Here is a 14,345-nt window from a genome sequence, read left to right as displayed (position 1 = left end):
GTTTAAGACTGCCCTTTGCTGCCTCTGGCCTAGACTGCTACTTCAAGGTAACATTTTTTTCCCCGTTAGAGCTCTGGTCATAAGGTGGCAGAGATGATGAACAGTCTGCCACAGCTCTACTTTGCCCCATAACTTTTACTATTCAATTTTGAAGAATGCTAGGATTTTCAGATAAAACTATGTCTAATGGAAATGTGACTATGAAGGTATATTAGAACAAATTTCAACTATTCCAAGTTGTGACTATGACAAAATAATTTATAATTACATAATAGCATGACACACTATAACAAAGGTGTAACTACAACTCAGCAAGCCTAACAAGAATAATATTTAGAGCACTGATTATGTTAACAAACTTGTTCATTACAATGAATCCTAAACTGATTTACCTGAGAACTTCTATTTCTTCTGCTGTATATCTCTGTCCTTGTGCATCACATGACTGTGGACTTATAAACGGCTGAGGTCTTTCCTGGAAGGGATTAGTTCCTAGAGGAAAATGTGTTCTTGTTGGAGGTGGCTTTGGTTTAATATTCGTTGCCTTGACTTTGCATAATGGCTTTGTTAAAGGCTCACTCAATGCTTCCGCTCTGTAACAGAGAGAGGTACAGAAAAACCATTCTAGTTTTTCTCACATTAAAGTTTTCCAGAACACAAAATTTATCTCAAGAACCAGTCGAGCATCCCTAATATAATATCAGTATATAAAATTCTTACATACTAGTCAACAATTCACTACTCAAGCTATTCCCAAAAGTAAGGTGAATATATATTATTTTTTGCAAGTAATATTCCACTGACAACATTAATTGAACATTTGTAGCATGTCAGATAGAAAGTAAGGTAAGGAGGATACAAGAATGTATGGAAGAACCCCTACTCTCAAGGTGCTCCTAGTTTTGTGGGGAAAGAAAGACAACTGCATCAAAAGTGACAGAGGCTGGAAGAATCCCACATGGGCAAATGCACAGCAGAAGTTACTGACTTAACACTGGAAAAATAATGAGTCTGCGAACATTTTTATGAATTGATGTTAAGAGTCCAGAAGAATTCACCTGGGGAGTGGAGAAGGGTTCAAAGTACAGCAAAAGATGTGCACACATGCAGACATGTGAAGCAGCAGTGAGCAAAGGGAATTTCAAAAGAATGGAGGGAGCCCCTGTGAACAGTGCAAAGAGAAGCAGCAGGAGGTGAGGCCAGTGGCAGGGATTAGATCATAGAAGGCATCACTTGATATTTAAAGGAATTTGGACTTCCAAACACAGAAGTCGTTAACCTGAGGTTCATATATGAGACTTAGGAGTCTTGCAAATGCTCTGAAACTACATGCAAAATAAATAAATAAATAAATGTTATGTACCTTTTTCCTAGAGAGTGTATCCATTCTTTTGAACAGATCCTCAAAGGTGCCCATGACTGACTGATGCCCCTGTGCTGAGGATGCAACTCAGAGATACTAGATGGGTTACCCACATATGTAATGAAAGCCACCTATGCTTCTGACTGGTGAAAGAAGTCAAAATGCAGAAGACAACTATACGTCAAGGGCCCACATCTTCCTTAATGTGGAGAAACAAACTAAAGGCTAGATGATGGTAATGAAAAGGAGGAGAACAGTTACACCTCAATAAAAAAAGAAGGGCTGGGGTAGCACAGCTACCTAGTCTGAACCTCGAAAGGAGATGTTTTACTAATTCATGCTACAACTGTAAATGTCATTTCCACCCTTTTCCTTTGTAACGCTTCGTCTATACAAGAGGTATAATTCTCTGGTGCAAATCCATTCATTCTTTCAACAAACACCTAGAGAGGACCTTCTGTGTGTCTGGCGCTCTGCTAGGTACCTGGATAAAGCACCGAACAAAGACAAAATTCTCTGCCCTCACAGAGCTTGTGTTTGGGGGGCTGGAAGGAACACAGACATTAGTAACAAATTTGATACACTGGTAAATCTCATATACCTTAGAAAGTAATAGGAGTTTTAGGAAAGAACATTAGAACAGAGTAAGCAGAATGAAAGTACTGGAGGAGATTCAATTTTAAATAGAAAGGAGGAGTTCCCCTGTGGCTCAGCAGTAAGGAACCCAGCTGGTATTCATGAGGATGTGGGTTCAATCCCTGGCCTCATTCAGTGGGTTAAGGATCCAGCGTGACCATGAGCTGTGGTATAGGTCACAGACGTGGCTTGGATCTGGCACTGCTATGGCTGTGCTGCAGGCCAGCAGCTACAGCTCCAATTCAAACCCTAGCAAGTAAACCTCCATATGCCATGAGTGTGGCCCTAAAAACACCAAAAAAAAAAAAAAAGAACAGAGAGGGCATGCCTTATTAAAGAGCGATGCATGGAGGGAGCCACACACATGCACGACCTGGAGTATGTACATGGTGGCTCACTCTCAATTTCTCCATTTCCAGTAGTAGCACTGGAAGGCTCACTGGAAATTCTCCTCTTTGGAAGTCTGAAACTACACAACGGAAGGGAAGCCTTCCATTTCAAATGCCATATTCATTTTTTTAAATTAATTTATTTATTTTTTGTCTTGTCTTTTAGGGCTGCATCCACAGCATATGGAGGTTGCCAGGCTAGGGGTCGAATTGGAGCTACAGCTGCCAGCCTATGCCACAGCCACAGCAATGCCAGATCCTTAACCCCTGAGTGAGGCCAGGGATTGAACCCGTGTCCTCATGGATATTAGTTGGGTTCATTAACCACTGAGCCATGGGAACTCCTCATTTTTGTTTTAGACACAGCAAAAACTAAATAAAATGATTCTTGACTGACTTGTTTTTTGAGTTTCAAGCAGGGATGAGGACACAGGTGAAACTCCTCTGCTCCCCTGAGTAGTTTACCATCTAATGAGCCAAAGTGACATGTGGAAAAGCAGCAGGGAACAAGAGAGGAACAAATTTACTTGGAGAAAGAAGGCAGACTTGTCTGGATCCCAGGTTTGTTACCACGAACTCCACCTCACATGCAGATAAACCTGTTTCAGTGAAGTGACACGGCACACTGCTATCCAAGGATAAGAACTCAAGGGACCAAAACTCACCTGTCTAGTGCTTGTCGAGCCAACTGTTTCAGTTTATTTTGCAGAGTTTTATCAGCAGTTTCATAAGACTTGAAAGAAAGACATTCCAAGGTACAATTATTAATGTGCTTCACTCATGATAATTCTAAGCAAGAAGAATTTACAATGTACATTACACTTCTTAAAATTATGAGAGAATCAACCAAGACATTTTATTTTCGTCCTTCAAGGTAACATTTCAAACTGTGCTGAGCGCTCGTTACTAAGGTAAAGTCTAAAACCAATAAATGTGGGCAGGTGATAACTGGATCACAACCATACAATCACAGTGCCACATAAGGCTGGGCATCAGGAACCTGGGGAGAGTAGGGCTACTGTACTAAGTGACATAGTCAGGAGGAGAAAGACAGGTACCACAGGATTTCACTCATATGTGGAACCTAAAAGACAAAACAAATAAACAAACAATAACACAAAAACAAACTCAGAGAGACAGAACAGAGGAGTGGCTTCCAGAGGGGAAGGGGGTTGGGGGGATGGGCAAAGTGGGTGAAGAGGGCAACTGTACAGCGATGGAAGGTAACTAGGCTGTGGTGGTGACCACTTTGAAGTGTATACGGATGTGGAATAATGCTGTACACTGAAATTTATATAACTAAACAAAATAAAAACAGACTAGCATCTACCCGCAGGCTCAGTTACCTACATACATGAAGCTAGATGTTCCTCTGAACAAAAGACCTTGAACAGAGAGCCAGTACTCTGATCGATGTACTGAGAATACCACTCTTGCCCATGTCACCACGTCCACCTGCCAAATGAGCTGCTCTCAAACACTAGATGCTTCTTGGAGCTCCTCAGGAGGCAGTAAAGACTACTCCACACACAGACTTTATACTGCATTAATAAAGCTCTCCCAAACCATTAGCTCGGTTCTAAGTGTATAAAACCAAAAACGGGGATGTTTATTTTAAATTCATAGATTTGTGATGGTGAATTCTTCCTGTAATAAATTTACTTTAGTTATATGGGTATAAAAAGGTTAAAAAAATGGCACCTGTAATTTAAAAAACAATTGCCTAATGACTTGATCTCAATACTGCCAAATTTTGAACAAGATGTTAAAATCCATTACTCATTTCTACTATTCACTATCTTTTTTTTTTTTTTTTTTTTTTTTTTTTTTTTTTTTTTTGCTTTCTTTTAGGGCCTCACCCACGGCATATGGAGGTTTTCAGGCTAGGGGTCGAATCAGAGCTGCAGCTGCTGGCCTGCACCACAGCTACAGAAATGCAGGATCCGAGTCTGATCTGTGACCTACATACACCACAGCTCATGGCAACGCTGGATCCTTAACCCACTGATTGAGGCCAGGGATGGAACATGCATCCTCATGCATACTGGTCGGATTCATTACCACTGAGCCACAACGGGAACTCCTTCATTATCTTTTAAGGAGGAGTAACTTAGTTTCATTTGTAATAATAGGACGGTTTGTTTTCTTTAAAGAATTAAGTGAAATTCACTAGTAAGGGGAGAAATTTCTTAGTACAATTCCACCAAATGTAACTTGTAGCTGTTATACATACAGTTTTCAGACAGAGATCTACAGCTTCTGTATACAATTCTATAGCATCTTCAACATTCCCTTTTTCATCTTCGTCAAAAGCTTGCGTAACAAGGAAATGAGCCCGTTCTAAGTCCAACTGATGTTTTGATTTCAAAGGATCCGCACTCTTTGACTGAACTGGGATAGAAAAAGAGTCACACCAAAGAAATTATTACACATATACATGTATCACAGGGAACAACATAACCATTTTACTACATTCTTTATCAAAACTCTATAATCCTTCATTTAAAAAGCTTAGCAAAAATCCTTTAAAAATTTTTTCCCTAAATTTTTGTCCCTATCAGCACTTTCTTTATTTAAAAAACATAGGAGTCCTCCTCTCACACACCCTTCCCACAAAAAAAAAAGTGGAAAATAATAAATCTAAAGAAACTCAATTATGTTTCAAAGTAATTAAAAATTTTTTTCAGTACAGATAATAGTTATAATATACTAGACCTTGATGATAAAATTCATGCTGTTTCCTATTCATCTGGATCCAGAATAAGCGATCATATACTTTTACTGCTCTTTGAAATATGCGTGTTTTGTTTTGTTTTTTGTCTTCCGTCTTTTTAGGGCCACACCTGTGGCATGGAGGTTCCCAGGCTAGGGGTCGAATTGAAACTACAGCTGCTGGCCTATGCCAGAGCCACAGCAACGCCAGGTCCAAGCTGCATCTGTGACCTACACCACACTTCATAGCAACACCAGATCCTTAACCCACTGAGTGAAGCCAAACATCAAACCCACAACCTCATGGTTCCTAGTCGGATCCGTTTCCACTGCAACACAATGAGAACTCCTGAAATAAGGGTTTGTCCCTAACATAAAGATACATACCCACGAAGGACCTGCATCTAATAAAAAGACAAGCCCAATTTATTTATTTTATTTATTTATTTTTTTTATTTTCCCACTGTACAGCAAGGGGGTCAGGTTATCCTTACATGTATACATTGCAATTACAGTTTTTCCCCCACCCTTTCTTCTGTTGCAACATGAGTATCTAGACATAGTTCTCAATGCTATTCAGCAGGATCTCCTTGTAAATCTATTCTAGGTTGTGTCTGATAGACAAGCCCAATTTAAAACAGGGGTGAGGACTGATGATGTCATCAACTTGTGTTGATGTGACTAGTCCACAGGTTACCCAGCTTTTTGGCTAAACAAGACTTCTGGGTAGTCTGTGAGGATGTTTCTGAATAAGACTGGCATTTGCATTGGTGCTGAAAGTGGACAGCCCTCCCCGGTGTGGGTGAGCATCATCTAATCCACTGTTGGCCTGAACTGAGCAACAGGCAGAAGGGGAAGGAGAATCTGCCCTCACTGCAGGACTGCTCAAGCTGATACACTGGTTTTCTCTTGCCCTCGGACTGGAACTCACATCAGCAACCCAGGTCTCAGGCCTTTGGACCTGGAGTGAACCACACCACCGGCTTTCCCAGGGCTCCAGCTTGCAGAAGGTGGATAGTAGGACTTCTTAGCCTCCATAATTACATGAGCCAATTCCTCATAATAAACCTCTTTATGTACACCCCAATGGTTCTGTTTCTCTGCAGAACCTGACTTATACAAAGAGCAAAGGATCCGTATAGCCATTTTGCCAGAGCAGACAGGTATTCAAAGGGCCAACTGGCACATGAAAGATGTTCAACATCATCAGCCATCAAGGAACTGCACAACAAATTCACAATGAGACACCAGTTTACACCCACTAGGGTGGCTGAAATAAAAAAGACAGAAAATAACAACTGTTGATACGGATGTGAAGGAAATGGGACCCTCATATATTGCTGGTAGAACTATAAAATCACATAGCCACTTTGGAAAACAGTTTAGCAGTTCCTCAAAAAGTTAGATATTAAGCTACCCTATGACCTAGCAATTCTACTTCTGGGTTTATATCTAAGAGAACTGAAAATATATGTCCACACCCAAACTTATGAACAAGTGTTCAGAAGAGCGTTATTCATAAAAGCCAAAAACTGGAACCAAGCCACTGTCCATCAACTGATGAATGGATAAATAAAAGGCGGTATATTAATACAACAGTATATTATTTAACCATAAAAAGAAATGAAGCACTGATATATGCTACAACATGGAAAAACTCTGAACACATTATGCTAAATAAAAGAAGCCAGACACAAAAGGCCACATACTGGATGATTCCATTCACCTGAACTATCCATAATAGACAAATCCGTGGAGACAGAAAATAGATTAGTGGTTGCTAGGGCCCAGGGGGTGGGGAGAATAGGGAGTGACTAAATAAGAGGTTTCTTTTAGGGTGACAAAAATATTCCGAAATTAGAGAGTGGTGATAGTTGCACGACTCTGGGAATATACTAAAAACCACTGAAGTGTACACTATAAAAAGGTGTATTTTATGGTATGTGAAATATATCTCAATAAAAGTGTTATTTTTAAAAGCTTTAAATTGTCTCAAAATTGAGTTTAATCTTTTAAAAACTACAACCCTCAGTAACACACTAAAGTATGTACTAAATCCATTTATAGAATAAATGTTAAACTGTCTAGCTCAAGGTTTCTCAGCCTTGGCACCACTCACGTTTTCAGCCGGGTAATTTTTTGCTGTGGACAATCCTATGCACTGTAGGCTCTTCCCTGTAGCACTATCTTTGCTCTCTATCCAACCCGATGCTAGCAGCATACTGCACCCCCTGGCATAAAAAATCAGAAATCTCTCCAGGCATTGTTAAATGTCTCCCGAAGGGCAAAAATCGATTCTAGTTGAGAATGACTATCTAGCCTCAAGTTTCATAGCTAAAAGTAGAAGGGCAGGAACTCAACTTAGATCTTTTATTTATTTATTTATTTATTTTTGCTTTTTTATGGCTGCACCCATGGCGTATGGAGGTTCCCAGACTAAGGGTCGAATCAGAGCTATAGCTGCCAGCCTGTGCCACAGCCCCAGCCACATCAGATCCAAGCCGCGTCTGTGACCTACACCACAGCTCACGGCAATGCCAGATCCTTAACCCACTGAGCAAAGGCAGGGAGCAAACCCACATCCTCATGGATGCCAGTGAGATTTGTTAACTGCTGAGCCACGATGGGAACTTCCTCAACTCGGATCTTTTAATTCTGAGTCTTGAGTTTTTTTAAACTACACTGGAGAATTTCAAGCTGGGTTACCTTTCCCTAAACCAAAAGTCAACCCATCTCTCAAATCACCTGACTGTCAGCAGATTTCATATTTTAAAAGCTGGGGTTTTGGGGAGTTCCTGCCATGGGTCAGCAGTAACGAGCCCGACTAGTATCCATGAGGATGCAGGCTGGATCCCTGGCCTTGATCAGTGGGTTAAGGATCCGGCATTTCTGCGAGCTGTGGTACCGGCTGCAGATGTGGCTCAGATCTCGAGTTGCTATGGCTGTGGCCTGCAGCTGCACCTCGGATTGGACCCCTAGCCTGGGAACTTCCATATGTTGCAGGTGCAGCCCTAAAAAGCAAAAAAAAAAAAAAGAACTGGGGTTCTTTTTATTTGATAAAAAATTTGATTTTTATTTGATAAAGGACTCTTCTGCTTGAAATGATAATACGATATTTAAGTAAACCATTTAATTCACCAGATTACATTCTACTTCTTGAACAAAATAAGTCAAAAAGCTGACAAAACATTTAAGGTATATTATGCTTTATGTATTTATTTACTTATTTGAAGTCTTTTCAGGGCCATACCATGGCATATGGAGGTTCCCAGGCTAGGGGTCAAATGAGAGCTGTAACCTCTGGCCTACGCCACAGCCACAGTCACAGCAGTGCCAGACCCGAGCTGCGTCTGCGACCTGCACCACAGCTCACAGCAACGCTGGATCCTTAAGCCACTGAACAAGGCCAGAGACTGAATCTGTGTCCTCATGGATACTAGTCAGGTTCATTTCCACTGAGCCAAGATGGGAATTCCAAGGTTTACTATGCTTAGAAATCCTTTTTGAACTTCTGTTTCACTGGCAAGTGTTCACGCTCCAAGAGATTAGAGCTCATTCTGTGCCTGATATAAATACCACATTTTATAAATTTAAGAACTTCATTTACTTAGCTGGGAAGATGAAGTGCCTTTGAATTACATGGCATTCTGAATACATGAATCAGTGTAACTTTGCACTACATGAGGTCCTGGTGCACAGGCAGACCACTTTTCAATGCATGCCATTTCTGCACACTGTTTTAAATGAAACTACCATGTCTGTAAGGAGATGGTCCTAACAAGAAATCCAATGATCAAATCAACTTTATCCTAACTATGAGCTTGAAACTGCTCATATGTCCTCAAAATGAGTGGTGAAAAGTAAAGCCTCCCCTGGAGTTCTTGTTGTGGCTCAGTGGTTAACGAACCCGGCTAGTTACCATGAGGTGGCAGGTTCGATCCCTGGCCTCGTTCAGTGGGTTAAGGATCCGGCATTGCCGTGAGTAGTGTAAGTCGCAGACATGGCTCGGATCCTGTGTTGCTGTGGCACAGGCCAGTAGCTGTAGGTAGCTCCAATTCGACCCCTAGCCTGGGAACCTCCATATGCCATGGGTGCGGCCCTAAAAAGACAAAAGACAAAAAAAAAAAAAAAAAAAAAAAAAAAAACAGAAAGTAAAGCCTCCCCTAAGCTTGTGGCTTTATTATACTGCCACAACAAAAAAGGGGTTAAAAAGAGCCCTTAGTGACATGAACACTTTTCTAAAACAAAGTGTCAGTAGATGGTCATTTTCTTTTCTACCCATGTGAACAGCAGATTTTACCAGGAGCCATTTACCTCTAAGAGAACAGCAATCACATAGCCTGTGTACTTGTTTCACAGCCATTTGCCACACTGTTTACAAAAATAAATACAAGTTGTTCCAGGACTCTACTTACATGTTGCTTTTCCAAGATACCATTTTAAAAAAGAGTTTAGCTAAGGTCTGAAGGTTGAGGATAATGATACAGTAAAGACTGTGAACCCACTGCTAAAGTCTTTAGACACTAAAGAGGAGGAGTCATTTAATTTTAATAGCAGGAGAGGGCATGTGACAGATATTTAAAAGCAGACTTGAACCAGGGTCCTAATCCGGACGCTGCCCAAGATACACGGTTAGAAGGTAGATAACTCATCGTCATCTGCTGGGAAATTAGGAGGCTGGCCTCTATCACCTCTAAGGCTCCTCTTCACAGACGTATCACTTATTTCCATATGATGATTTTTTAAAATGTGACTATCCAAAGAGGAATGAGCAGCAAGAGAGTAAGGATCAAGAATCAAAGATGAAAATAAAAAAGAAAGAGAATATGTGGGAAAAGTAAGATGTGATGGGAGAGAGGAAAAAAAAAATACAGTGATACAGTGAAGTCCTTTACCAACCTGCTGAATGTAGAGCCTGCACTCTTTCCAGATATTCATTTATTTTTTCTTGAATGTGTTCTAGGCTTGATCCTGCCATCTCAGCATAAATTAAAGCTTGTGCAGCTTCCTAAAAATTAAAAAAAAAAAAAAAGAATTCAAGGGAATCTAACAGATGAATTATAATTTGAATTTTTTTTAACACTTTCTTAACTCACTACTGCTTTCTACGAATGACAAAACAAGAATGTCTTTAAGATAGCAGTAATATTTTGATAAAGTAAATGAGTTATAGAATCCTTCAATACCTTTTCTCGGTTCTGAATATTCTCAATTTTCTCCTACTGTTGAAAATGTATGAAGTCAAACAGAAGAAGGTCATTGTAAACATTTTCTTAGAATAGCTGTGGTTTATATGTTTTTTTCTCTCTCTCTCTTTTTTTTTTTTTTTTGTCTTTTTAGGGCTGCACCTGCAGCATACGGAAGTTCCCAGGCCAGGGTTCTAACTGGAGCTGGAGCTGCTGGCCTATATCACAACCACAGCAATGCCAGATCCAAGCCATGTCTGTGACCTACACCACAACTCGAGGCAACGCCGGATCCTTTAACCCCCTGAGTGAGGCCAGGGATCTAACCTGCATCCTCATGGATACTAGTAAGATTCTTAACAGGAACTCCTTTTCTTTTTTATTTATGCAACAGGTCAGACTCGAAATTATACACCCCAAAAAAGTGAACTGAGTCTTGAATGCATCAGAACAGATAATAATCAATAAAACTAAGTATCAATAAAAAAGATTTTTTTTTTTTTTGTCTTTTTTTTAGCTATTTCTTGGGCCGTTCCTGCGGCATATGGAGGTTCCCAGGCTAGGGGTTGAATTGGAGCTGTAGCCTCCGGCCTACGCCAGAGCCACAGCAACGCAGGAACTGAGCCGCGTCTGCAACCTACACCACAGCTCACGGCAACGCCGGATCGTTAACCCACTGAGCAAGGGCAGGGACCGAACCCGCAACCTCATGGTTCCTAGTCGGATTCGTTAACCACCGCGCCACAACAGGAACTCCAATAAAAAAGATTTTAAAGGTTATCTCACAGTGGAAAGAAAATCTTTTCCTCTACAGAAAATATTGTCAAGGGGGGACACACTGTATGGTAGATTTCAGTTGTATAAAATAAACACTTTAATTAAGAAAATCTGGATTTGTCTTGCCACTATTCCATAACTTCTTCAGCCAGTTAGGCTGTGGCTAGTGAGGAAATGCCTTCATTCTCACCATCAGCATTCTGAGAGGGTGACCAATGCTACCACACAGAAAGTCCACAGAGAGACTTTCCCAGGTACTACCACCTTCTCTGCAGTAACCTTAGCATGTGTACTTCAAAGAACCTCATGCCTGATTATCTGGATCCAAAGAAGCCACCCACTGATCCAGTTATTAGAGCTGGAGTTGTTTCCTTCAAACTACAAAATCAATAAGAAGAGTACAGTTTTGGTCCAAATTGAAATTGGGGATAGAAAAAATACGTTTTCCTCAGATTTCAGTAATTCAGATATCTCAGGGGAGGGAGGAAAATATAACCTTATATGTAAATATTACAGCCAATTTTTAAAACTGTTGGCATCAACTTTATTTTACTCATTTCATTTATACTTGAAAGTGACTAACAATTAAAGAACCCCTTTTAGAAGAGTATGAAGACAGAAAACACTAAATATCTGATAGTTTACATAAACAGCTCCTACAAGCACAACCACTTTTCTGACTCTCAAGGAAAAGAAATTCTTCATAGTAACAAGCAAATCTTACAGCAAAACAAGAGGCACACTGCACAGTATTTTCTTTTGCCTTAGCTATTTCAAATGGCACTATTTTCACCTACAAACATTGGTCAGTTATTGCACAAAACTAAAACAGAGTTTTACTTTTTAAATACCACTCTAATGAAATTGTCAACAAAAAGTCCAAAAGGAATGATTCTAAAACACATCAAGTCTCTAAATATAGATTATAAAGGCAATTAAATATTAACCTGAAAAAAAACCACACGTTAATGACAGCATATACGTTTATAGGAAAAATTTACTACTACTGTATAATCAGTCGACATTGCTTCTAAAAGAAAAGGTAGTAATATCAAGAAGATACAGCTACCTCAGCAGGGAGGCGCAGGGCAAGACGGCAGCGAGACAGTTGTGTTTGCAAATCCTCAGGATTAGGGAGCAAAGAGTGGACTGTGAAGCGCCTAGTCTTTAATAATTCTGGCCCCAATAATTATCCAAATGAAATATCAAAGAAACATGTAAAGCATGAGTATAAGGATATTATGACGCTGAAGATCAAAATATAAATGTTCATAAATGAACATAAAATGACCGGAAGAGTTTGTAAATACACCAAGACACAGCTACAGAATGCATCCACTAACAAGGTAATATTATGAATCTTAAAAAAATTCATAACTTTTTAAAAGTTTCAATGAAAAGATTAAAACAGTATAAACAGTACGATTTGGGGTTTTTTTAAAGGTGTGTAGACACATAGGCGTAGAAAAACAAAGATACAGGTCAAACGCTAGGATATCCGATGCTTTATTCTTTTTAATTGACTTTCTGAGTCCGTCTGAGCACGCACTGTCTCCGAGTACATCCAAGACAGTGAGACCCAGTGAGCTGACAGCTCAGCCTCGCCTTCAGGACGGACCCGACCCTGGAGAGGCTACCAAGCCCAAGAGGAGGACTCCGGGGCGGGGGCGGGGACAGGCCTGGCCTCTCAGCGGGGCCACCGTCCCCCACCCCCGAAGGACAGCGGGAGCGGCGATGCGATGCGAAGCCCATCAGGCAGCACCTGGGCCCGCCCCCAGCCCACCTTGTAGTAAAACACCGCCTCTGAGTAGCGGCCTTCGTGGTCGCGCTGCACCGCCAGCCGCGCGAACTGCACAGCATCCCGTTCCAGCGCCGCCGCGTCCATGGCGGCCCCGCGGCGAGGTCCTCCGCCGCCTGCTGCCCAGGCGAGGCCCGGGCCGCGCAGAAATGCTGGAGCTCACTTCCGGCGGCTGAGGAAGGACAGCGGCCGGCCCCTCAGCACAGACCCGGCTCCCAGCCGGCGGGCAGCCTGACTCCACGGCCGCCGCATTCCCCGCCCCGCCCACCGGTCGCACTGCGCAAGCGCGGCCGGCCGGGTAAGGCGAGTCCGTGAAGCCAGGGCGCCGGGGGCGGTGGGCGGGGCCCGGCCTCCGCGGGGCCGAGTGCACGTGACCGCCACTGCGCCCAGGATTGGACCGACGCAACCGGTGCCACGTCCGAGCGGACGCTGCCTCCGCCCTCTACACGCAGGTGGTAGTGCCCTGCGAGGCTGTTGCTGGCCAGATTAGGGAGGAGGGGCGCATGCGCCTTACGGGGCTCTACCCACTCCCGCCTCCCCACCCCCCCCCCCCCCCCCCCCGGTGCCGGAGAGCTCTTCCCATCTTCTGGGCTGCTTTTTTAAAAATTAGGGAAATACAGTAAGGACATAGGATTCTTATGCGATACTCTTTAATAAGTTTATAGCCGCAAATTCAATTTTAACCCTGTATAACTTTCCGAGGTTATAGTACTGATTGAATTGTGTAATAACAATGTGTACTTATCCTTAGGTTAACAATGCTGTTGTAATACTCAATTAGGTGATTACTTGGCTAATGGTCTTTCTCTTTAAAACTCTGTATTCAGCAATAATAAAAATAAACTAGTGAGAGACACCACAATATTGACAAAACTCGAAATTCACTGTATGTTAAGATGAGAGAGTACAACTGTGACTATGTTTATAAGAAACACCAGAAAAGATGAATCTAATCAATAACGTGTGAAGCTGTTAGGGAACCATGGACCCAAACCGCCTGCCCTGGCTAGCACCGTAGTAGCACCTCGGCTCAAGTCTCCCACACAGGATGTAACACCTTTGCTTAAGTCTCCCACATCAGGATGCTTCAAAAGAACACAAAACCAGTGAAGGGCCTAAAACCAACCTGGAGGAAGCTCAGGAGGGGCCAAGAAGGGCAGGAGACTCCAGTTTATATGTCTTGCTAACCTCCTGGAAACACTCATGCTGGAAACTACCTTGACTAAGAGATGCATAAGCCATCAGGAAGGGCTTTGATCAGAACAAAGGAAGGCAGGAGCAAGGTGACTGGCCAAAGACAATCTGGAAATCTGATGCCCCCGCCTGCTACCACAAAAACCGGAGAGTGTGTGCCACAAGGCAGAGTAGTTCTCCTGGTTTCTGTTACCTGCTGCTCTCTGCTGAAGTGCCCCTTTTCAACAGTCTTTTGCTTTGTCAGTCATGCGTCTCCTCGGACAATTGATTTATTAGTGTTGAACAAGAGC

At 42.1% G+C, this 14,345-nt stretch overlaps 1 protein-coding gene across 1 annotated transcript in view; it reads right to left on the bottom strand.

Moving 5' to 3' along the window:
• Nucleotides 1-12,952, bottom strand: part of CAPN7 (calpain 7) — a 51,191-nt gene extending 38,239 nt beyond the window's left edge. The window contains 5 exon segments of the mRNA NM_001097443.1: nt 393-593; nt 3,054-3,121; nt 4,622-4,779; nt 10,000-10,108; nt 12,847-12,952. Of these exon segments, the coding sequence (NP_001090912.1) occupies nt 393-593; nt 3,054-3,121; nt 4,622-4,779; nt 10,000-10,108; nt 12,847-12,948 (638 nt within the window). The 5' untranslated portion in view covers nt 12,949-12,952.

Source organism: Sus scrofa, chromosome 13 (genome assembly GCF_000003025.6).
Source record: "Sus scrofa isolate TJ Tabasco breed Duroc chromosome 13, Sscrofa11.1, whole genome shotgun sequence".
NCBI classification, from domain to species: Eukaryota; Metazoa; Chordata; class Mammalia; order Artiodactyla; family Suidae; genus Sus; species Sus scrofa.
This window is presented reverse-complemented; position numbering and strand designations above follow the sequence as displayed.